Genomic DNA, 24,723 nt, shown 5'->3' on the forward strand with positions numbered 1-24,723 from the left:
CATTCAGCCCATTACAAGTTTACAGCAACTATTCTGGGATGCAAGTACTTGTCACCAATGTAAATAATTTTGAAAAACACACAACTTTTATTCAGTATTTATATAAATATGAGCACTATGAATTCTACCCTACTTTCAGTCCTAAATGTTTCTAACAAATCTTCTACACACTAAAAATCAAATTTGGATGTTAACTTTACTTCCCGGTGTGGTTAACCTCATTAGAAGGGGCAAGGTGTTTTGTACAAATTTGTGACAATGTTCTTGCATACACCATACGTCTCTATACAATAAGTAACAATATATAATTACAATCTGATTTACAACACTATTTCCAAACGAATACTGAAATATAGAAATTCTTGTCATCACGGATAGAAATACTTCAAGTGGAGATGTGTTTGAAATAAAAAAAACATTTTCAAAACTGAAAACAATACTTCAATATTTCTGTATGCACAACTCAGAAAATTTTAATACAATAAATCACAGAAGTTCAGAATATTATAAATCAATTCAAAATGTAGTGAAAGAAAAAGAAAACAATGATAAAAGATGAGGTCACTCACTACCAACCCCACCACCCCATTCTTCCAGAAGTTTAAACTTCTCAAACTCAGATTTCCATTATTCCAAAAATTACGTGTACACTCTTGAAACTTCAAACACTATATGAAACACTGCCATAAATGACTAAGATTTATTTCTTTATTTTACATTTTTCACCTCACAGTTTTGGTGTTAATTCTGTATAGGAACGAAACTTTTCTCAGTAACCACTAGTAGTTTTCACTGAAATTAAAAATATGCAAATAACAGCTGGTTGTCAGGTGAACCATATAAAGGTTTGTTTTTAATGACTTTAGTTGTCAAAACTTTTTTTACAAGACCCTAAATGAACATATTACTTTTTGAGATAAAAATTCACTCAAAACTCGTCTGTTGAAGCATGGTCACGTGTTTACAAAACATAGAAATCACAAAAAATAAAGATCTTTAAAGATTCGAATAAACTTGTTTAACATTTTCCATTTAATTTTAACACTTAATAATGGTTATGTTATTTATAATTATCATAAAACGAAAATTAACATAAACACAATGAAAATTTTACGACAAACTTACGATGAAACATTTCTCAAACAAAATCCAATACTGAAAACATCAAGACTTTTCATATCAAGTTTTATGAATTTCATTTTTGAATTTGTACTCATTTTACAATACTTGAAGCTAAGATAAACATCCACTTGTCGACAGAACTATGATGATGTTGTCTACACATTTAGCCTACTTGAGTAGATAAACATCCACTTGTCGACAGAACTATGATGATGTTGTCTACACATTTAGCCTACTTGAGTAGATAAACATCCACTTGTCGACAGAACTATGATGATGTTGTCTACACATTTAGCCTACTTGAGTAGATAAACATCCACTTGTCGACAGAACTATGATGATGTTGTCTACACATTTAGCCTACTTGAGTAGATAAACATCCACTTGTCGACAGAACTATGATGATGTTGTCTACACATTTAGCCTACTTGAGTAGATAAACATCCACTTGTCAACAGAACTATGATGATGTTGTCTACACATTTAGCCTACTTGAGTAGATAAACATCCACTTGTCGACAGAACTATGATGATGTTGTCTACACATTTAGCCTACTTGAGTGAACAAAAGTTTAAAAAATATATTAAAATTTCATCTCTTGCAAAAGTCTATAATTGATGGTTTTTAGCTCAAAGTTTAGAAATTATTCCTCAAAATTTGACAGTATGTACTTAGTTACATCACAAAAAATATTTTATATACAGGATATATTTTAAAATTGTTTAGTGAACTTAACTTTCAAAGATACAAATGTTTCAAACATCTGAAGCTAGAATTTAAAATCAACTGATATCTAGCTGAAAAAAAACAACAAACAACAACACAAGATCTGTCTGTCTCTACAGTATTATACATATTTACCTCAGCAGACACTATCCTTTGCATGCAAAGCTTAAGAGTGCAGAAACCTTGGACTACGTGCCAACTGATGGGACAAAAATATGAATCTAACAGTAACCATGGTACTGTAGGTTTTGTTTCTGTTTTTAAAACCAGATGGAAGGCAGTTTATCAACAGCACCTACTACCATCCCTTGGTCTGTTCAAGTAAAATAGCGTGAATGGTCATCAATCTTACAGCACATCTGTAGCTTCAAAATTGGGCATTTTTGTGGCAATAGGTCATGAACCATAATTTATCTACTTCACAGTTCTGCAAACAAATAACCAAGTCATGCCCAGTTTGAGTTACTGTAAGGAATATGATTCACTGTTGCATGTGATCTTCCTAAGTCTTAATGTAATGCACACAACACTCTATTTTACAGATCACTTGATTACATCTGTGTCCTTTATTCTACCGTATGTTTTGAAAATTGTAAAAGAACAAACACATTTTATAAATTACATATTTATAGAAATGTCTGGAATACCACTTTCTAAATAACAGCTTTCATGATTTAAGTACAAGTTCTATCAAAAGAGTACCAACTAACATTCAACCTACCATCTAATAATCAACCACTTTCAAAATACCTTCATTCTATTGTTTAGGTATTAACCTAAATTAACCTAAACAGTGGAATGGAGATATTTTCAACAGAACGACTAAGTTTATCTCATAATAACCAACTGACACGTCTGTTTGTACAGAAGAAACAGTTGAAGAACATTTACATTTTCAAATTCCACATATGCCAAGGTGGAGCTACCCAATATCACCAACTCACTTTGTGTACGAAAATTCCTTTAAAAATTCACAGCAGATTAAGAGGAAGTACATTTACAGTATATAAATATATTCCAACTTGTACCTTTATACAGAATAAATTAAATACATCATCCTTAACTTTCCTTTGGTGATTTTAAGCCAAAAAATAACATAATAATCAATAGCTTATTCAGTTTTTTACAATTCAACTCTACAAAAAACATTTACTTTATCCAATAGATAAAAATCCACAAGAAAAATTATTTTCGACTACCATTTTCAGTAATAATACAAAAACAATATTACACGGAAAAGTAAATTTTAACCTGTGTTACACATTGACTTCAAATTCATATCAATATGGATTTTTCTTTGTTACATCTCATACCTAAGAGTAGACACAAAATTCACAGTGTTTTGGAGAAACCTTTATTTCTTTTTACTGATTTACACAAAAACAAAACAAACTTAGAATAAAGAGCAATAGTTTGGTCTACAGCGTTTTAAAATTAGTGATGCACAAACAAAGAGAACTAAGTCATGAGCAAGAGTATAGCCTACATTATCTGAGCAATTGCCAGCTTCCTCAGTTCTGTTTACTTTAATTACTCTCAAACATACTAACAGAGACTTATAACACATGTCAGGCATCAAGTTAGGTAAGGAATACACAATAAATTTATACACATCAACAGCAGTGAAGAAAGATAAACGTGACACAACTTTGATGTTGAGCTATGTACAATAATTATTATCAATCACCAAATAAAGCTTTCCTCAGTAGATGAACAATCTTTGTAAGACCAAATTCATATGTTAGATACCTTTTATTCTTTTCGCAAACACGTGTTGCTTCCATTCGGAATGTACTGGAACAGCTAATAATGAAATACATTAAAATACTACACTCTTGGATAATGAACTCTAATGCAATGTTACTATGTCACATCTGTAATAAATACAAGCCTGGTACAGTATAAACAGAATTCTGTGGTTTGTGCTAAGTGAACTGTTTTTGTTGTATACAGATATTTTAAGGAGTTTCGATGCAATATTTAGGTCCACTCCAAATAATGTTTTGTATCTAAAAGGAAGAGGGTTTGCAATTAATACTCTACTTTTGGTTTTTCAACTGGTTGGATAACCAGTCGAGTCCTTCATACAGACCATCTCCGCTGGTAGCACAGGTGGCCTGGATGTACCAGTTACGGTTCCTCAAAGAATGAAGGCCTAGTTTGTCTGTGATTTCTGCTGCATTCATTGCATTTGGAAGATCCTTTAAAATCATATTGAAAAGTATTGTAAAAATAAAATACAGTTTTTTAAAGTATTGTGAACAGAAAATATTAAAGCAATTTAAAAACAAAATACAGTTGTTTTGTGTTAATGTAAAAAGGATATTCACATAGACAGAACTAATGTGATCATTACAGTAAAAACATAGCTAAAAAGTGAAATAAAAAAAGTTACAAGTTTAAGATAGTAACAAATATCCATTCGAGTTGTTGTATCATAGTAGGTTCATCCAATCCCAGAAGCTAAGTATTACCAATCTAATAAACTCTGTTCACAATTACACAGGTTAGTCTTTCATTATTTGAAAAAATAATAGTAATATTTATCTTGAAAAGAACAACTATAATGCACAATTAGCAAAAAACTAACTCTTGTTTTAACTCCTACAGTCTAGCTTTCATTATAAGAGGGATCTAACCACTACACAACAGGTATGTATCAATTCAGTTACAATGTCATTTATGTAATTTTGGCATTATATATATAAAGAGGAGGGAATGCAACAAACAGAACTTTGGTGAAGTAGAAGCAGGGTTTATACAACAACTCAGGCTCGGAAGTCAAGGACTTTGGGGTTCAATATTTCAAAGGCTGTTCAATGCTTTTCTACAGCACTTTATTTGTAATTTTCTGCAAGGAATCCAGAGTGAAAACACTTCTCCACAATCATTCACACACACACACTCATGGAAACATCTTCCAGTAGACAAGGAGTAGCTGTCAAGAACCTCATCATTCCGAAACCACACGACAAAAGGGGAGATGGAAAATTAGAACTGACAGAAACATCTTATCATGGATCAGATCGATAGTGCAGGACCACCAATTACACTTAGAAACACCTGGCCAAGCTACAGATCAACCATCTTCTGATATACTGATCATTATGGAAGACTACAATTCTCCATTGCTGGAGGTTTATAAGCTTGCAAGTAATAGCTAACATAATATTTAAAAGTACCCTGCCGCATGTTATTTATATCTCTTCTACTTCCAAATTACAATAAATCTAAACTAGTTATTAGTTAGTTTTGCCTCCTATATCCAATCAATGATTCACTCAGCTTCTTCTTTGCTGTTCTTCTCAAGTTATTGGGCTTGATGATCTACGTGACGACACCAGTCACTTCAGCCTTATAAGCACATTCCTTAGCAGTCTTCAAGAGTGCTAATGTGTCACATTGGAAATGGCATTTCTTAATCTTTGCTCCTTTGAATTCATCTAGTAGGTCTGTCATTCAGACTGTGACACATTATTCAAGCAAGAAACAAGCTGACCTCACTGACCCAACAGATACAAGCAATTTGTTCAAGAACGAAGACTGCTGACTCCATTGATCATACATAATATGATAACTATTTTGGATCTTCTACCTGTCTTGTGTGTGTTAACCATGTCAGGTTTATCACTGGTAATGATACAATTCTCTACAAGTTTTTGGCAAGCTTTACTGATTTTCTTTGGCTTGTTCTTGATAGATTGTTCTCTATTTATGAATGTCAGGTTGGATTCTCACCCAACTGCAGCACTGAACGATTTTTGACACATCTGACCACGAATTTTGTGATGATTACTTCAGTCCAAGAGAAGCCATAAACTATATTACCTATTAGCTAGTCAGTGAATGAAAAGCACATTGTACCATCTTTATAAAGATATTTTAGAAAAAACTTCCATCAGTAAACTACACTAAACCACCACCATCATGGGTAACACACTTGAAACAACCCTAGAGTACATAAAAGGAAAAGAATCTCTGTTCCATGATTTATGTACACGACACGTGGGAGTATCTTTGAATTTTCTCATTTATCTTTAGTTTCCCAAACAGGAAGTTAATTTTCACACAATGAAGAATATTAGATATTTTAAAGTCTGAAATGTTAAATGAAAGATTACAAGTTTTGAGAGTTCCCACTGTTTTCAAGATCATTTATTAGTTTTCAAGGGCTCTTCTTTTGAAGTAATTCTCTGGTTTCTCGTGAACCTTATAAGAACACTAGGATTTCAATTCTATGACCATTATTCAACTGTTTACTATCAACAGTTAATTCCAAACGATGACAAATTGATAATTCTCTTTAAAAAATTTAATAATATTCTAAGACTCTTCGAACATTTAATTCATAGATTTAAAAGGATACTAGAAAGATATGTAACACAGATCAGGAACCAATCACAAAATAACTGAAATTGCTTGCAATTTATTAACAAATACCTGCTTATTGGCAAAAATAAGGAGAACAGCATCTCTCAGTTCATCTTCTCCCAACATTCTCATGAGTTCTTCTCTTGCTTCTCCTACACGTTCTCTGTCATTACTATCCACAACAAATATAAGTCCTGGGAAACGGTAAAAATATAGAAACAACACGTTTGTTTCACACAGAAAGAAGCAAATACTTTATTAAAATAATCACACAAATTCCTACACCTTAAAAACACCAAGGCTATCTAAGTATGTGTAAATGAACAGATGGTAGAATTCAAGATTTTCTCACTTTATGATACATTACTTTAAACTTAATGTATGAAATACTTTCTAAAAAGACCCTAAAACAAAAACTAAATTTGTTTTTAGGTCTTTAAAGGAAGACTTTAAATTAACGACAATATATTTTACTGAAACTGTATAAAAAAGAACAAAAATGTAAACTGTAAAGGTAAAACATTACTTAAAAATTTAAATGGTTGACGACAGTAACAATGTTCCAAACTTCCGTAACGTGAGAAATATTTTAGAGTTTCTCGAGTGATTACCACACTTAATTTAGCTTAGAAAATAAGTATTTATAATGTTGATAAAACAGGATGATCAACAACAGGATATTTACAGTAATAACCACTCAGATTGTGGCATGTTATAACAATACTATACAATCTGTCTGTCCTAGGCTTTTACTCATAGCTTCAAAGTACAAAATAACTGATAAAATTCACTATAACGTGCAAAACTAAAAATTAATAACGTTCTTTAAAAGACTTTTATTTTGAAATATTCATAATAAAAACAGTCATTTAGTGCTAACAAATGTGAAATACAATTAAAACCAGCTCTAACTCTACATTTTGTATAATATTCAATAGTTAAACCACCAAGAAAAAAAACATTTTGGTACTAGTGTAAACATAAGAAGCTCTAACACATTTATTACAATGGCATATTTGGAAACAAACAACTTAAAGAAGAAGGCTTGAATCTGCCAAAGAGCTCTAAAAACAGATTACAAGATCAAAAAAGCCATTAATAATAAAGAACAGAATACTTCCACACCCTAACCTACTGAATGTAATCTAATCTTACCGACATTCATACTACAAGCCTGAGTGAAGTATCCTGTAGAATGTCAAATATGAAGGTGTCAATTTTCCATACAAGTCATACATTTTACATATATATAAATCAGTGTCTGTCTTTTTGTAACACTACATGCCAAAGTAGCTTTTATGATATATAATCACTTAGCAACAATAGTAAACCTCGTTCTATCATTATTCTATGTACTAAAAGTATAAAATGCATCAACAGTAAAACTAAAAACTTAGGAAAGCATACAGATTAAAAATGATGCTGTTGAAATTCCTGAAGAGTTGACTTAAAAAGACTGAGTTATTAAACAGTTTATAGAAATTCTATTAATGTCAGTGATGGGCAGACCTTATGAAATAAAATCATAATTACAACAAAAACCACGGACTTGTTGCTGAATAATCAGGTTTAGAAGGTGACATGAAGTTGTATAGAAGTACAGATTGAAGAATTAGTTATGATTCTCAAACTCTGGATAAACTAAAGAAAAAAAGGAAGACAACATGTACGTTTTACATTTATATACATAAATGTTTTAGTGACCATCAAGTAAGAGTGATAGCATCAGATGGTATAGAAGAAAATAACAGAGAGTGGGAAACAGGTGGAAAGATGTTTCATTTTGAAATTATTATATATATGTTTACCTGAGTTCAAGTGAACATTAAAAAAGGCAGAGTTACATAGAAGATACATCAACAATAAAATGAAACACTCAACTTCAGGATATAAAACTACATCTTTTACAATGTCAAGTCTAGTGATTAGAATTAAAATACCATTTGAAATGTTTTTATACACTTATGTTTTAAGTAATGAAAATCTTAAGCCTTGAAACCATAAATTTAGGTTTTGTGAGAATTATCATGTTTTGTTACGTTGCACGAAAATTTGTAACACGTTTAGAAAAATTACAAGCTGCAAATATTTTCACCCACTTTACGACAGGTTTATAAATTAGTAATTAAACAGCAAGTCTGTGGTCTTTACCAAACAAAAATGCTAAGAACTGTCAAATGAACATAACTGATAAATAGATAAATGTTAAAGCAAAATTATTCTATATAGAGACCTTTAAAATTATTTTTAAACAAACAACATTCAGTGAAAATTTCCCATACAACTTGCAACCACAGTAATAGATTCTGTAAAGAATATAAGTGAAGGCAAGTCCTTGAAAACAGCCACCAACACTGGATGCTTAAACCAATATATACATCTGGCATTGATGTTTTAATAAAGTACCACGTCTTGTCATTTAAAACCAGTAAAGTATGCTGCATTAATTATGGAAATAAGATCTGTATCATTCATTAAAGAACAAAAGATTTACTTTAACAAATGTATACATATTTAACTTTAAGTATTTAGATAAATAAATAACTTTAGTTATCAGTTGATAACCAAGACAAGTTCATACTTTTACTCATATTGTTAGTGAGATAACACACAGACATTTCTACTGGTGTTGTTAGTACATGAGATACTACACAGGCATTTCTACTGGTGTTGTTGGTGCACGAGATACTACACAGGCATTTCTACTGGTGTTGTTGGTGCACGAGATACTACACAGGCATTTCTACTGGTGTTGTTGGTGCACGAGATACTACACAGGCATTTCTACTGGTGTTGTTGGTGCACGAGATACTACACAGGCATTTCTACTGGTGTTGTTGGTGCACGAGATACTACACAGGCATTTCTACTGGTGTTGTTGGTGCACGAGATACTACACAGGCATTTCTACTGGTGTTATTAGTACACGAGATACTACACAGGCATTTCTACTGGTGTTATTAGTACACGAGATACTACACAGGCATTTCTACTGGTGTTATTAGTACACGAGATACTACACAGGCATTTCTACTGGTGTTATTAGTACATGAGATACTACACAGGCATTTCTACTGGTGTTATTAGAGCATGAGATACTACACAGGCATTTCTACTGGTGTTATTAGAGCATGAGATACTACACAGGCATTTCTACTTGTGTTATTAATGAATTAGATGCTACACACACACTTCTACATGTCAGTTAGTGAATGAGATATTACACACTTAGGATACAGGGGAACCTTAACTTGCTCTCTGTGATGAACCTTAGAATTCTTATGACTTTGATGTGTCGGGATTTTATCCCACTGTATTTCTACAACCTTGTATAAAGGATTGTTAAGTCAATCAGCATTTGAAATAACAACTTTTAAATGACAATAGAAATAAATATTTGTGATATACGAATAATCAAAATTTGGAAGAAACAAGTGGAATAATAACTAAACTATACCTTGGGTATTTTGGAAATAGTGACGCCACAAAGGCCTAATCTTATCTTGACCACCAACATCCCATACTGTGAAACTAATATTCTTGTATTCTACTGTTTCTACATTAAATCCTAGAAGAGAGACAAAAAACAACAATAAAATATATCATTAAAGTGTCAATCAATGACATATATAGCAAATCATGCTTCAGTCAGCTGACATCAAATATGACATAATATCCAAGCGTATGTATTGTAACAATATAACATACAACAGAAAATATTAAATACGTTTTTATTGAATTGCATGTAAAGCTTGGTAACCAGTGAAATTTCATAACTGATTAATCACAAGGTTTATTAATTGAACATTCAGTAGAAGATGCAAGTAACTAAATCTTCAACTACTAATCAGAAATGCTAATGTTGATTATTTCTATCGGTTGTGACATCACACTTGAACAGCCCATTTGAGTTAATAAAAAAATCTGAAAAATCATACTGACAATACTTTGATTACTTGGACAGTTACTACATTCACAAACACTATTTTAATTAGCCAATTATTCTTGTAAAATTAATCATTGTATTTGATCAATTGCTCTGCTCTAACTGTATACAGTATACAATGAAAAACTGGGAAACAAAGTCTCTTTCAGATAGCAAGTGTCAAAAACATCCATAAGAACTAGAAAATGACCCCATTCACTCAGATTACTTGATATAAAACTTCCATTTGTAGTCATACATTGATAGTTGTCAAAACTATACGTACATGTAACAGATCCATACAGAAATTTCACTTAAAAAGTACTTGTTATTTATTTAGATTTAAATATTAATTTAGGAAATGTTCATCTGTAGCATGAAGTGTCAAAGCAATGGAGAAATTGTTTACTTGGTGAAATTTAAACCAGGTTTTTAAAGCTGAAATTTCTGTATGGATCTGTTACATGTACGTATTTTTTATGTTTTGCAATAACTTACATTTGTACCTTCAAAATACATAATTTATGATAACACAACTAAACATTACTTGATATTAATATTTAATCAACATCTAAGGGACAAAACTAACTTCTATCTCACATTAAATAAAGCATCGAGTCATCTCCAGTACTCGTATCACATGTAAGAAACTCAAGCATCTATAAAGACACAAGGATGGACCATATCTCACTTGTATAAATTTTCAGAATAAAAATATAATGTTCTTATTTTCTCTTTCTTGGCAAGAATATCTGAGACCAAGGAATTTTCTAACAGGTACCACAATATGACACTAAAACATAGCAGTAAAAACTAACCACAGATATTCATTATCTAAGCATTATAAAGTATATAAAAAACAATACATGCTTTGTGGTAGAAATAAAACCAGTCTGATGAATACAGCTAAAAACACATGAATTATTTTGTTTTCTCCATAGAATGTTTAAGTTCATCTACACAAATTGTTAGTTTTACACTTTAAATACCCAAAATACTCCACACCTGTTTTATAATGATGAGTGAATCTAATATATTTCTAAATAATAATTAATAAAAATGACCTTTACTCTCTTGTTGATAATAAGGAAACTTATTAGTGTCAACTTTTTGCCACTGCAACTTGTACTGATGGAGCTGAAATGGTGAAATGTTGGCTTTTGAATGGAAACAGAATACAGAGAAATCATTTAGAATAGCCTCACAGCTATGACTTGGCCTTGTGTATTCTACTTTTTTTTTAAATTATTTTCACTAAATGGAACATTTCATCTTGATGTACTAAAAATATCACAAATGAAAATGACAGAACATAACATCACGAGGAGAAGTCCCAAAGAGTAACTGATGTTAGCAATAAACACGTAGGAAATTTATTCTCTAGTTACTTATATGATTCTCAAACATTAGAACTTACCTATAGTAGGAATGGTAGTGACAATTTCACCTAATTTTAATTTGTACAAAATTGTAGTTTTCCCCGCTGCATCAAGCCCAACCATCAAAATACGCATTTCTTTCTTACCAAAAAGACCTTTGAAAATATTAGCAATAACATTCCCCATTCTTTGGACCTGGACACTACAACAGACTTATATACCTGGAATGTAATAAAATAACAAATTACTTTAACAAAGAAACTCAACTTCATAATATACAACAAAACCATAGGGTGACATTATGAAGGTTAATTTTAGTGTTAAAAAGTAAATATTCAGAAGTGATTTCATTGTATATTAAAATTATAGCACAGAATCAAGAGCACAAGATAAAAATATATATATATACATAGAAAGAATGAAAAGTCCATAAGAATGAATCAAGAGCACAAGATAAAAATATATATATATACATAGAAAGAATGAAAAGTCCATAAGAATGGGATACAACAACTGATGAAAAAATATAGTATCAATTCTGCAGTTTATTAAAAAAATTCTTTTAAAAATCACGTTCAAACCTCAACATGAAAAACTTGACAAGAAAGTTGATATATAAAACTATCCCTAAAGAATTGAAAGCAGCTATACTTTAAAGTTTTCCTGAAAGTTAGGTAAATAATTATCCTGTCACGACATTCAGCAAATAACAGAATAAACACAAGGCTAGGGATTTGTAGGGTGACCTCTCGAGAACTGTGAAAAATACTCGTATCTTGAGATTACAAAAGGTTGAAGATGCTACTAAAACCAAAAATGACAGAAACAATAACTTACATAATTAATATAGCTTTTAATAGTAATTTTTTTGTAAGGACCGATACTTTATGACCATAACTTCTACTTAATCACATTAACAATTCAAAATAGTAGAGAAAAGGAGATATACATTAACTTGAGGTTGCCAATTTCATGTACGGAAGTTATTAGCACATCAGGCAATGATCCACAGCTAGTAACACTGGAGGTAGACTTTTTCTCCCACAGGTTGTAAGTTTCTTATTATGCTAAATGGTTCAATTTCCTAAATTTATTCAATAAATGCTACAGACCTTGAGACATGTATGACCTGTTTCATTACATACTGCACCTCTAAGAGCATTGTTCGTGTCGTACATTTTATAAATCCATTCACTGCAGCTGGTAAACATGGATTTTTGCTTTTACAATTCCCACGTAGGTGTTTGTAAAATTTTATAAAATGTTGCCCATCTATATTGTGCAATGTGTTACAATATAGTAAGTCAACAGTTTTCTCTTTCTATGTGGCAATTTACCTTAAGATATCAGAAAGGCCTGTGAGACAACAACTTAGCAAGCACTGTAGAAACTGAGGTAATACAGATTATTTTACTAGATAGCATTGCATATATCCTGAATAACTGATAAAGTGAACAGAAAAAAACATTTAATGGCCGTATAAATACAAGCTACAATAAAAGTCATCTATAATTTATAAACACGTATAAAGCACTTAATCTAATCACTGTATTATATCTTACACAACAAAAAGTTGTACATTTACAATAAGATACTTCGTTTGAATTTTAAAAACTTTATATTTATGCTGAGATTGTCATTATTTTTACACAACTTTCATTACATATTCTTCTAAATGCTTTGGTTCATTATTCAAAGAATAAAACTGATTAGATAAAAAAGTCCTGAATGACATAATCAGTTATTAACTTTAATGTTATAATAGAAAGCTGAGTTGATGAACTGCGATAACATGTTTGTAGGCAGCCTGAGTGATGTTTAGAAGAATAGGCTTAAAAATGTTACTTAGTAAGAGGTCGTTATCATAAGCTGGCTTTTATCATTAGTCAGCTAATGAAAATATAGATCATTAGGAAAACTACCATGAAGGTCAACATTTGACTGAAAAATTCTCAGCATGGCTTTAGAAAAAGACTGCGTAGAATTTGCTGATGATTTTAGCTTCAGTCACACTGTTGTAATATAATTAGACTTGACTTGAATGGCGAGGTGGACAAATATTTAGAAAACAGCCTTTAATTACAGTTACATCACAGTAATGTGAATTTAGGTTATCACAGTCTGAACATCATGTTTAATGTAAATCAAAACAAAAGGTTGATTGATTGATTTATGGCACAAAGCAGCGAGGCTATCTGCACCAGACATTCGGTAAAAATGTAAAATAAATAAATAAATAAATGTAGTAATAGACATAAATGTAAATGAAGGTAAAACAAAAAAGTATAAAACCAATGTTGACACCTAGTCTACAATGTTAAGATAGAAGGCAGAGTATAAGAAGTTGTAAGGTATTTACTCTAGCAAAAAGGTAATGATCATAACCCGCCAGGAAGATTAACAGGTAAGTTCAAGAACCACCGTCAATCACCTGAAGTTGGTCTTTCCAGTCCTGGTTCCGGGTTATGTGTCATAGCAGCTATTATCAAAATGTAAAAGAATAAAAGTTTTAAAAGACACTCCGCAAAATCGTAACAATGAGTAGCCAAATGTCCAGTAAAAAGATAAAGTCAAGTAAATGGAGTAAAATTTGTAAAAGTAAATGAAGGTAAAAACAAAACAGCAATTAAAACAGAAAATGGTGTAAAAACCAATGGTGACATCCAGTCTTCAAAGTTGTAAAATATTTACTCAAGCAAAATGGTAATGATCATAACCCGACCAGGAAGACTAACAGGTAAGTTCAAGAACCACCGTCAGTCACCTGAAGTTGGTCTTTCCAGTCCTGGTTCCGGGTTATGAGTCAATATGGCCAGTACTCAAAAGTTAAGTAGTAGTAAAAGTGTGAAATGATATGCAGCAAAGTATAATAACAACTCGCCAGGATGACTAACGAGTAGTTCAAACAGGAGCGTTAGTCACCTGAAGTTGGCCTTCCAGTCCTGGTGTCGAAGTTATTTAATGTTCTGGCCATTGTCCAATGTCAAATTGAAGGAGAGAGATTAAAACTGTAAAAAAGGAACCACAATTAAAAGGTGTAATGAATAAATATGCAACACTTAAATGAGATTAAAAGGTTAATGGCCATTAAAAAATTAAAAACATTATCAAGGTGGACAGAGTCACCATCACCAATAACTCTGTCCAATGTTACAGATTGACCCTGGGAAAAATATGTTTAAAATATTGCCGTCGCTGAGAATTGTAACGATGGCAAGAAAGTAAAACGTGGCTGATAGTGATTTGAGTGTTACACAAACTACACATTGGTGCATCAGTTCCAGATAAAAGAAAATGATGAGTTAAAAAACTGTGACCAATGCGTAGCCTAGTGGGAACAACTTCCTCCTTCCGAACTTTACGGAAGCTAGATGGCCAAAGTCCAATTTTGGGTTTGATTTGAAAAAGTTTGTTGTCACGTTGCTCATTCCAAGTGGATTGCCAGCTGGCACGGAGCTGAGCCTTGAAGACAACACCATAGTCCATGTACGGAATAGGCATAGGAGTGATGGTGCTGAAGCAGACATATTTAGCTGCCATGTCTGCAAGCTCATTCCCGTGAATACCAACATGGCCTGGTACCCAGAAAACCTGGATTGAAGTAGCTGCTAATGAGAAATGGGCCAGTCGGTTTCGAATATCAGCGAGAATAGGATGTGAGCTAACGTAGCGATTCCAAGGCAAGTATAGAACTAAGCGAATCAGTATAAATAGTGCAGTTGGAGTACTGCTCAGCTGCAATATGATCCAGGGCAAGAGATATGGCATACAGTTCAGCAGTGAACACAGAAGCTGTAGAAGGGATTCTGCGTGCAACTACTGACCCATAGCAAACCATTGCAGAGCCCACTGAATTACTTGATTTGGAACCATCTGTATAAATGGGAACTGAATGATTGTTTGAAAGATATTCATTGAATAAAAGACGGTACTTCCAGTCTGGAGTATCTGCCTTTTTTAGGTGACTGAAAGAAAGGTCACATTTGGGGGCTGTAATAAGCCATGGTGGGATGGGCCGACCTGTGGAATCTGCAATGTTATCCAAGGACAGACCCAATTCATCCAATTGCTCCTTGATGTGAAGGCCAAACGGAGCAATGACAGATCGTCTGTTCTGAAAAAGTACTGCCCACCGAGGAAGGAAAACACATTTCCAGGTGGGATGCTTTGGTAAGGAATGAAGTTTCGAAGTATATTGTAAAGATAGTTGCAAACGGCAAAGGTGTAGAGAAGGTTCATGAGATTCAATGTATATACTTTGAACTGGAGAGGTACGGAAAGCCCCAGTGCAGAGTCGAAGTCCTTGGTGATGAACCGGGTCCAGCATCTTTAAGGCCGAGGGTCTGGCAGAGCCATAGACCACTGATCCATAATCAAGTTTCGATCTAATAAGAGCACGATATACCTTTAACATTGAACAGCGATCTGCCCCCCAACTGGTAGAAGAGAGAACACGAAGGATGTTCAGTGCTCTTGTGCATTTGACCCGAAGCTGCTTTAAGTGTGGTATAAAGGTCAGTTTACGATCAAAGATAAGCCCCAAGAACTTGGTCTCTGGGACCACTGGCAGCAAAACTTCACCGATATGAAGTTCAGGATCAGGGTGAATACCCCGTCAACGGCAAAAGTGCAGGCATACAGAAATTAAAGCAGTTCACCAGAGTCCACTTCCGTACACAATTGAGGGCAATTTGTAGTTGCCGCTCAATATATCTCATGTTTGATGCCTGACATGAGATGTGAAAGTCGTCGACATACAGCCCATTCGCAACAGTGAGAGGGAGTTGTTCAGTGATGGCATTTATCTTTATACTGAAGAGTGTAACACTCAATACACAGCCTTGAGGGACTCCAAGTTCCTGTACAAAAGAACGGGAAAGTGTCGAACCCACACGAACTTGGAATCTCCTGTCCATTAAAAAATTTTTTAATAAACATGGGTCGATGGCCACGTAACCCATATGTATGGAGGTCTCGCAAAACGCTATACCTCCATGTTGTGTCGTAAGCCTTCTCTATGTCAAAGAATATTGATACAAGATGTTGGCGGTTGAGAAAGGCTTCTCTGATAGATGTTTCAAGACGAATTAGGTGGTCTGTGGTGGAGTGCTGTCGACGGAACCCACACTGGGTGGGCGAGAGGAGATTGTTTGATTCAAGGAACCAAACAAGATGAGCATTAACCATCCTTTCTAATGTCTTACAGAGACAGCTCGTCAAGGCAATTGGACGGTAGTTTGAAGGAATCTTGGGATCTTTCCCTGGCTTAGAGAAAGGTAAAATAATAGCCTGGCACCAGGCATCAGGAAAAACATTCTCCTGCCAGATCCGGTTGAAAACAATCAGAAGGACATCAAGAGAAGCAGGAGATAGATGGTGCAGCATGTCATAATGAATATCATCAGGTCCAACAGACGTACTGGCAGACCGATGAAGGGCCATTTTTAGTTCCACCAGGGTAAAGGGACAATTATAGTCAAAGAAACAGTCAGTTCAAAAGGAAAGAGGTGATCGCTCTGCCCGAGTCTTGATGGCCAGGAAGGTGGAGGAACAAGCAGAAGTGCTAGATATCCGCAAAAGCTTTCACCTAGAGTGTTAGCGATGTTCGAACATCAGTCACCTCCTGACCATCAGAGAGTAAGATCGAGAGGGGATAGAATTGTAGTGTCCATTAACCTTTGAATCCTGTCCCATATGATCTTGGAACTGGTGGTAGAAGATATACTGGTTGTGAACTTAATCCAAGATTCCTTCTGGCTTTGACGTCTTACCCACCTAGCATGTGCACAGGCCCGTTGGAAAGCAACCCGGTTTGAAAGTGTGGGATATCTACGAAAAGTATCCCAGGCCCGCTTTTGAGCCTTCCGTGCTAAGTGGCAAGCAGGATTCCACCACGGACGAGGATATCGTGGAAAACGTGTCGAGGTTTTAGGAATACACTGAGTAGCTGCATGTGTAATACAGTCAGTTACCGCTGCTACACAGTCTATTGATGGCTGATTTACGATGGCAGGATCAAGTTCTACGAGAGCAGTGAAAGTGGACCAGTCTGCCTGATCCAGCTTCCACCGGGGCACGCGGGTAGGGTGGCAACGACCACGGCCAGTCTCTCTCAAAAGGATCGGAAAATGATCACTGCCTAGTGGATTACTGTCAACCATCCATGAAAAATGGGAGAATAATGAAGGGGAGCAAACTGAGAGATCAATAGCGGTAAAGGACTGACTAGGTGCATGAAAGCAAGTGGAAGAACCAGTATTGAAAAGAGAAACATTGTGATCAGAGAGCATCCGCTCTACAGATTGGCCCCTCCCATCAATAATAGCACTTCCCCAGAGGGGATGATGTTCATTAAAATCCCCTAGGATTAGAAATGGAGATGGCAATTGTTCAACGAGAGCATCAAGATCTGATTGATCATATGTTTTTCCAGGGGACAGGTACAGAGAAGAAACAGCGATGGTATGACCCAAGGAAACACGGATGGCTACAGCCTCCAAGGGTGTGTTGAGTGACAAAGACAGGGTGGGCACGTGTTGATCAACCAACAGTGCCACCCCTCCACGTACTCGACCATCACACAACCTGTCATTTCTGTACAGAGAAAACTGCCGAATGGAGACAGTATCAGCAGTTTTGAGAAATGTTTCTTGTAAAGAAAGACAAACAGGATGGTAGGAAGCAATCAGCGTTTTGATATCATCCAGATTAGAACGTAAACCTCGACAGTTCCATTGTATCAAGGTGGCCATTTTTAAGAACGGGTAGGTGAAGTGGCTGGAGAACCCTTTGATTTACGACCACGTCTTTTTTCTTTACTGTCTTTAGTCGGAGGAGGTCTATCAACCTCCATGGATCCTGCTCTGGATCGGGTGGGCATGTTTTTGTTATTGGAAGGGAAATCCAGTGACTGAGGATGCAAACGAATAATTGTTTTGTCTCTTGTGGTGGGAGAAAAAGATGTATCAGAAGAAATACCTGTATTTGGAACTGAAGGACGTGGATCTTGAGGTTTGTTGGAAGGTATGGGAGGAACAGAGATGGGTGTGGAAGTCGATTCATCAACCTTTTTAACCACGGAGGTCAAAAGGCTTTTCATTTGTTTTGAAAACGATTCTCTAGGAGGCACAGAGAGACCTGTCTGCACTCCCACTGTAGTTGTGGAATGAAGTGCAGCAGCATATGTCCGAAATGGAGTTGTGGACAGCAATTTCCGAGCCTCAGGATAACTAATGTTATGTGTCGTTTTCAAACGCTGCACCTCTTTTTCCTCCAACCATTTTGGGCAAGAATGAAAGTAAGAGGGGTGAGAACCATTGCAGTTTACACAATGTGGGTTCATGTCACAGTCATAGGCATCGTGGTCCTTGCCTCCACAATGAGCACATGTCAGGGAACCACGACAGGATGTCTTTGAGTGGCCGAATCTCTGACATTGGAAACATCGAAGAGGGTTTGGTATGTATGGCCAAACCCTGCAAATGAGATAACCTGCCTTGATGGTGGCAGGTGCACGTGGTGAAGTAAATGTCAAAACGAGGGTATTTGTTGGCAGTGTAATTCCATCTTTGCGAGTGGAGATGCGCCTCACTGCAGAAACTCCTTGAGTGGAGAGACCAGTGAGAGTCTCTGACTCGGGAACGTTCTTCAAATCCCTTTCAACAATAACTCCTCGTGAAGAATTCAAGGTGGCATGGGGTGTAACCTCAATAGGTATATCCCCAATTGCCTTTGAATTCAAGAGGAGTTCACTGTGTTGGGATGTGGATGTTTTAACCAATATGTCACCAGATCGAAGTTTCTTTTCTGATTTTGAAGAGCCAGCAAGTCCCTCTAGTCCCTTTTGAATAAAAAAAAGGGGACATTTGCCCTAAAGTTTTTTCTGAAAGAGAATGTAATATAAGAAAATGAGGTACGTGTGTTACTGATGTTGAAGATTGCTGTTCTGAGTATTCAAGACGTGGTCGCTTACCCATTGACTGTTTTTTTACAATTTTATTTAAATTTTTCAGAGGATCCATAGGAAAAAGAAAAAATTTCGTTACTCACTGACCCCACCCACCATGGAGCCCTACAAAGGGATGCACTACAAAGTTACGCAAGGACAATGCATCAACGCCAGGGTTTCGTGAGCACTATACCCAAACACCAGCATCAGGCAGAATGTCCACAACACCCGTTGAGAACTTCCAACACTGGTACTTGGTTGACTCTAGCCCAAGTGGACCAGCCGATTGACCCAAGGGGGGCCACCCAAAGGCTGCCCGTCTACAGGAATTCGAGGCCAAAGTGGTGTGTTCGGGTTGGACCCCTCAACCACCAGGATCCTCTCCTCCCCTTCACGGGTCGCCATGTACGGCAAACACGTGGGTGGATGTTTAGATCCCAGAGAAGGTAACCAGATAGAACAGAACCTTCCCTGGAAGGTCCCCTCACCACGTACAGGAATCCACACCGAGGGGCAAAACAAAAGGATCTCGGTATGGTGTTAGGATAAACTGGATTTTAGGTTATATGTAGAGAAATATTAAATACTTGTCTAAAGGAGTTATAATATTGTACAAGCCACTGGTTAGGCCACACTTGAAATATGATGTTCAATCCTGTGTTTATTACTTAAGAAAAAACATTGAATTGTTAGAAATGGTTCAGATGAGGGCCACAAGGATGTTACCTAAATAGAAAGGTTATCATATGAAGTTAGTTTAAAATTTCCCAAATTTTCTCTTGGAAAAGAAATAGGAAGCGATTATTGTGTTTAAGATTGTTAAGAAAGCTAACAACGCAATTTTTTTTCCACATTTAATGGTGAAAACTGTACGACTCTTGGATACATCAATTTTGTCAGTGAAGGAGTCATCTTCAGCTAAAACATTCTATATTTCCAAACACAGTGGTTGGTCACATAAATAGGTTGTTTTGACATGTGGTGGTGAAGTTTAAAGGGTTATAAAGGAAGGCTAAATAAATATTTGAACTTTAGATTGTAATTTTAAATTTATTTATAATTAAAAAGATGTAATTATCTCTCTATGCTGATGACTAGTCAGACCTCACTTAGAACAGGGTGGGGAGAGTTTTGGTCTCTATCTATGCAAAAAAAAAAAAAAAAAGTGTTCAAGTTTAGAGAAATGCACACTGTAAACCCACAGATACAAGCTAGCCTTTGCTCATTGCCAAGTTGGCCAAGACTGAAAACATTTTCTCCTGAATTTCTTTTATTGCCTCTTTCATAGACATAATTCTTCACTTTGAAGATGAAAGTGTTGATGAACCTGATTCTAGTCTCACAGCTTTAATCAGGCAGGATTCATGCTTCAATAATCCATTCATTCAACTTGTAATGATACCACAGCTATGATCCGCATCCATTACCCTCATATTACGATTCCATCTCAGAATCAACTGGTGAAAGTTAGCTAATCTCCCACATATTGGGAGGAAACCTGGAGCTATTTCAATAAGTCCAACAAGTATACAAACAAACTGATTGTGAAAGAAACTTTTTATGGTACCTGTACTTAACACTATATAAGATTCCAACTGTTAGTACAATGAACATTTGATATAATGAGAGAAGCTGAAAATTACATGACTGTTCCAGCAAATTTTTGGTTTCATTTTAGTTACATTTTATTTGCCTCAAATTCTAGTTCACCTGTCTCCACACATATACATATATGTACATTAAAACTCCAACAAAGTTCTTCTAATGGCTACATATGAACACAGTTAATAACGTCAAACAAATGTTACACAATTATTCATCTAAGAATCTCATGGTCTGGCAAGACAAGAGAAAGAATTAATATTTGAAGTCAGACCAACAAGGGAGAGAGAGATAGAACTAGATCAGATTAGTGAAACAGTGATATACATTTTATTATTTCTTTGGAAAAGGCTTAATACTGTTGTGTGAATATTCCTATATCTTTATGGTCCCCAACCCCACACCAATTCAGTATTAGTGCTATCATCACTGTGTGATGCTGATATTAAGAACAGTTTTAATATACCTTTGAATATTCAGGTTTGCATCTGAAGACTGAGTTATCTACATAGTTCTGGTATCTCTTTTTTAAACAAGTTTAATATTTTACAAAACATGTACTGTGTTTAATAGATTAATTTTTTTCATATCTTGGTAAGTACTGTCAGTAGTGGCTCACAGCTCATAATGAGGAAAGCTGAAGAATATTTTAATTCCAATACCCAACAAAGAACAGTAAAACAGGTACTTCAGGCATTTCAATTTATACACTTGTTCCAGTCACTGGTATTTCAAGTTCCTCAGCTATACACACATCAGTGACCATTATCACACTTTACGACGGCTAACCACTGTTTGAGCTATAAAACACTGAAATACTCTTCAACTTGGGATAAAATATGACACTTTTTAACAAAGTCACAGCATATCAACCTTTTGTGTATATCTTTAAACATAATGAATAACCCTAATTATTAAACTTTTACCACCAGCCTTGCATAGCTTGTTTCTTTAACATGATTTTCACTAGTTGTTTTTAAAATTTAAATTCTCATTACTTATATTTGCTGTGAGGCTAGTTTTAAAATCCTTGTTAAACTTGACAATAACATTAAAAAAAAAAAAAAAGAGAGCCCAGAAACACAACAACAGGTCCACAATCTCTTTTCCGAAACCCTTGGGGCCAGTTGTGTTTTGAAATTCAGAATTTTTCGGATTTTAGAACAAATGTATTATCCAAGTAAGGTCCAGAGCAGCACCCCATAATCATATACAGTGGTAATTCCAACACCACATTCTTCAGTTAGATGCCACACAGACACACCACGATCAAGTTTCTGCAATAACTCCACTTTCTATGCGTTATTGATAATGTCAGATGCTTCCATTTCTCACTGTTACCCATAGGGTAACCCATAGCTCTATTTGACATTTTTACAGTGAAATTAAACACACAGTAGTGAACAGCAAACATACATGTGACCAGTAGGAGCGCTGAGACAACTGATGCACCTGTCAGACTGTTGGGCCACATCACACCTGAGTGATGTGGATCAAGTGGGTGTGGAGTTGGGTCAGCTGTTATACTGATGCTCCACAAAAAAATCTTTGGTTTTTGGAGCATTTCAAATTTTGGAACTTCAGATTGTGGACCTGTACTCCAGTTTCATGAAGGATATGGTGCCTTGATAAACGGTAATGATGTGAAAAAATTTGAGCATTTTGGTACAAAACTGTGTACTTTTTCATGAATTTTAAACCTACAACACAGAAAATAGAAATATTAAAATGTTTTATTTGTACAAAATCTTTATAAACATGGCTTTTGTCAAGTTACCACTATCCTTGGTTTCAGTTTACATCTCTATTAAACATCGTGGTCTAAATTCTGGTAACTACAACAACCTTAATAAAGCTAGAAAAACTTTCAAATTTAGTGTTGTCAACAAAGCTTTACCGATTCACTAATCACAACCCTCACAATATCATTAAAGTACATAAGAATAAGCAAAGGCTTCTGCACTGACTCTAAGGCATTCTATGACCAACAGGGGCATGGTCTCACTTCACTCCATTAACAACTTTTCCTTTCTACATTCAAACCACCCTCCAAATCAATTATCCTCTTCATAGGTTCTACCAAATAATTTTTAGAGCAGTGGTGCCCAACTAGTTAAAAAGATGTATTCAGTTTACTATAAATAATTTATAGTAAAATTTATATAAATACTATATATAAATTAAAATACTATAATTTAATTAGCTGTGCTCATTATTTGGTATATTTGAGTTCTGATATAGTTTGTTTTGACCACAAGTTAATATTAATTTGAATTACTCCACTAATTTTTTTGTGTGGCACCTCATCAAAAGTTTTGGAAAATCTGGGTACTCAAAATTTACACACCTTCCATCATCTATATCCCACCCTCAAAAAAGTGATAACAGAATTTTATACGTCAATATTTCCAGTTTGATGAGTCCATGTTAGCTTTCATTTGTGATAACTACCTTTATCTTCTATTATTACCACATACTGAAAACTGATTCACTTCACTAGCTTATATTCTGTATTAATTTGTGTACTAAAAACAATTAGCCAGTAAATAATTTATGAAATTAAACAATTATTTGACATGTTTTTCTAATATAATTAAATATTAAAAGTACTTTTTAGCTGTTGATTTCAAAATACAGTTTTCTGAACAATCTTTCAAAGTACAGAAGAACATTGTTCACTCAAGCTCTCAAAGCCTTAAAAACAACTGAAATACAATCTTAACTGAGGAGCTACTACTAGTACTGTTACCAATAATTGGCAAAGCCAAATTGTAATATGTACATTCACTAATTATTAATTATTCAGACTTTTAACGTTTCAGTTCTAACAGTAAAGCAATAAACAACATAAATAACTTAAAGCTGAATTATTTGATTATATCAACTACAAAATCATTATCTTAAAACTTAATTGGGCACGTATTCTTAATTTAAGATGATTTTCTATCTATATAATTAAACAAAAAAGGCTGTTTTAACTGCAAAAGTGCTACGTAACAAGCTTTAATTAAACAAATTAACAGTTCAATGAAGTGTCAACAGAGAAACAGACAGTGATAGGCCTAAATTAGTAAAAAAAAACACCGGCATATTATCAGTATTACTTATGACTCATATGAATGTTAGGCCTAACGAAGCCCATTCCGAAATTAGATAAAAAAACAACTAGTAACATTAACAATAGCGTTATTAACAAGTTTCATATATATAATTTACGCCCAGTTACGCAAACTCCAATTTTTGGGATAACATAAACTATCACTATTATTATCTAACAAATACGTACACAGCAAAATACACTGAAGTATCTCTCATCCAATTATGGTATGTTGTATATAACACTGTAATTAAACAATTTCCAGTGTTAGAGTATTATCCCTTGTTCTTTTACTTTACCTGAAAGTTGGAACGGAAACTGACACAAACAATATGGCTAGAAAGTATCTATACGAATCACGAATCAACAAATCATCGTTCTTGATACGTCATAACAATGGCCGCTTATCCATATTTTTATAAGTTTATTTTAACACTTTATATGTAACAAAGTATTTACACATGTCCGCTAATAATATCTGGTTATATACAAAGGAGTGTTTTTAGTTATTAGATGGCCATAATTCCCCTGATAAAAGTTTTTCAGGTTATT

The 24,723-nt window shown here is 34.6% G+C and overlaps 1 protein-coding gene across 4 annotated transcripts; it reads right to left on the minus strand.

Annotated features, from left to right (window-relative positions):
* Positions 1-447: 447 nt before the first annotated feature.
* Positions 448-24,723, minus strand: LOC143234446 (ADP-ribosylation factor 1-like). Of its 4 annotated transcripts, none has more exons than XM_076471835.1 (6): positions 24,361-24,723; positions 11,563-11,745; positions 9,678-9,788; positions 6,290-6,414; positions 3,893-4,050; positions 448-1,677 (listed from the first exon to the last, which is right to left on the minus strand). In XM_076471835.1, the coding sequence occupies exons 2-6, from the start codon at positions 11,708-11,710 to the stop codon at positions 1,662-1,664; spliced, it is 558 nt and encodes a 185-aa protein (XP_076327950.1). In that variant the 5' UTR covers positions 11,711-11,745; positions 24,361-24,723; the 3' UTR covers positions 448-1,661. The 4 variants fall into 4 exon arrangements, with proteins under 4 accessions (XP_076327950.1, XP_076327952.1, XP_076327949.1 ...); XM_076471837.1 differs by having other exon boundaries at positions 448-1,674; positions 24,471-24,722; XM_076471834.1 differs by having other exon boundaries at positions 24,471-24,722.

The sequence above is a fragment of the Tachypleus tridentatus genome, chromosome 12 (assembly GCF_004210375.1).
Source record: "Tachypleus tridentatus isolate NWPU-2018 chromosome 12, ASM421037v1, whole genome shotgun sequence".
Taxonomy (NCBI): Eukaryota; Metazoa; Arthropoda; class Merostomata; order Xiphosura; family Limulidae; genus Tachypleus; species Tachypleus tridentatus.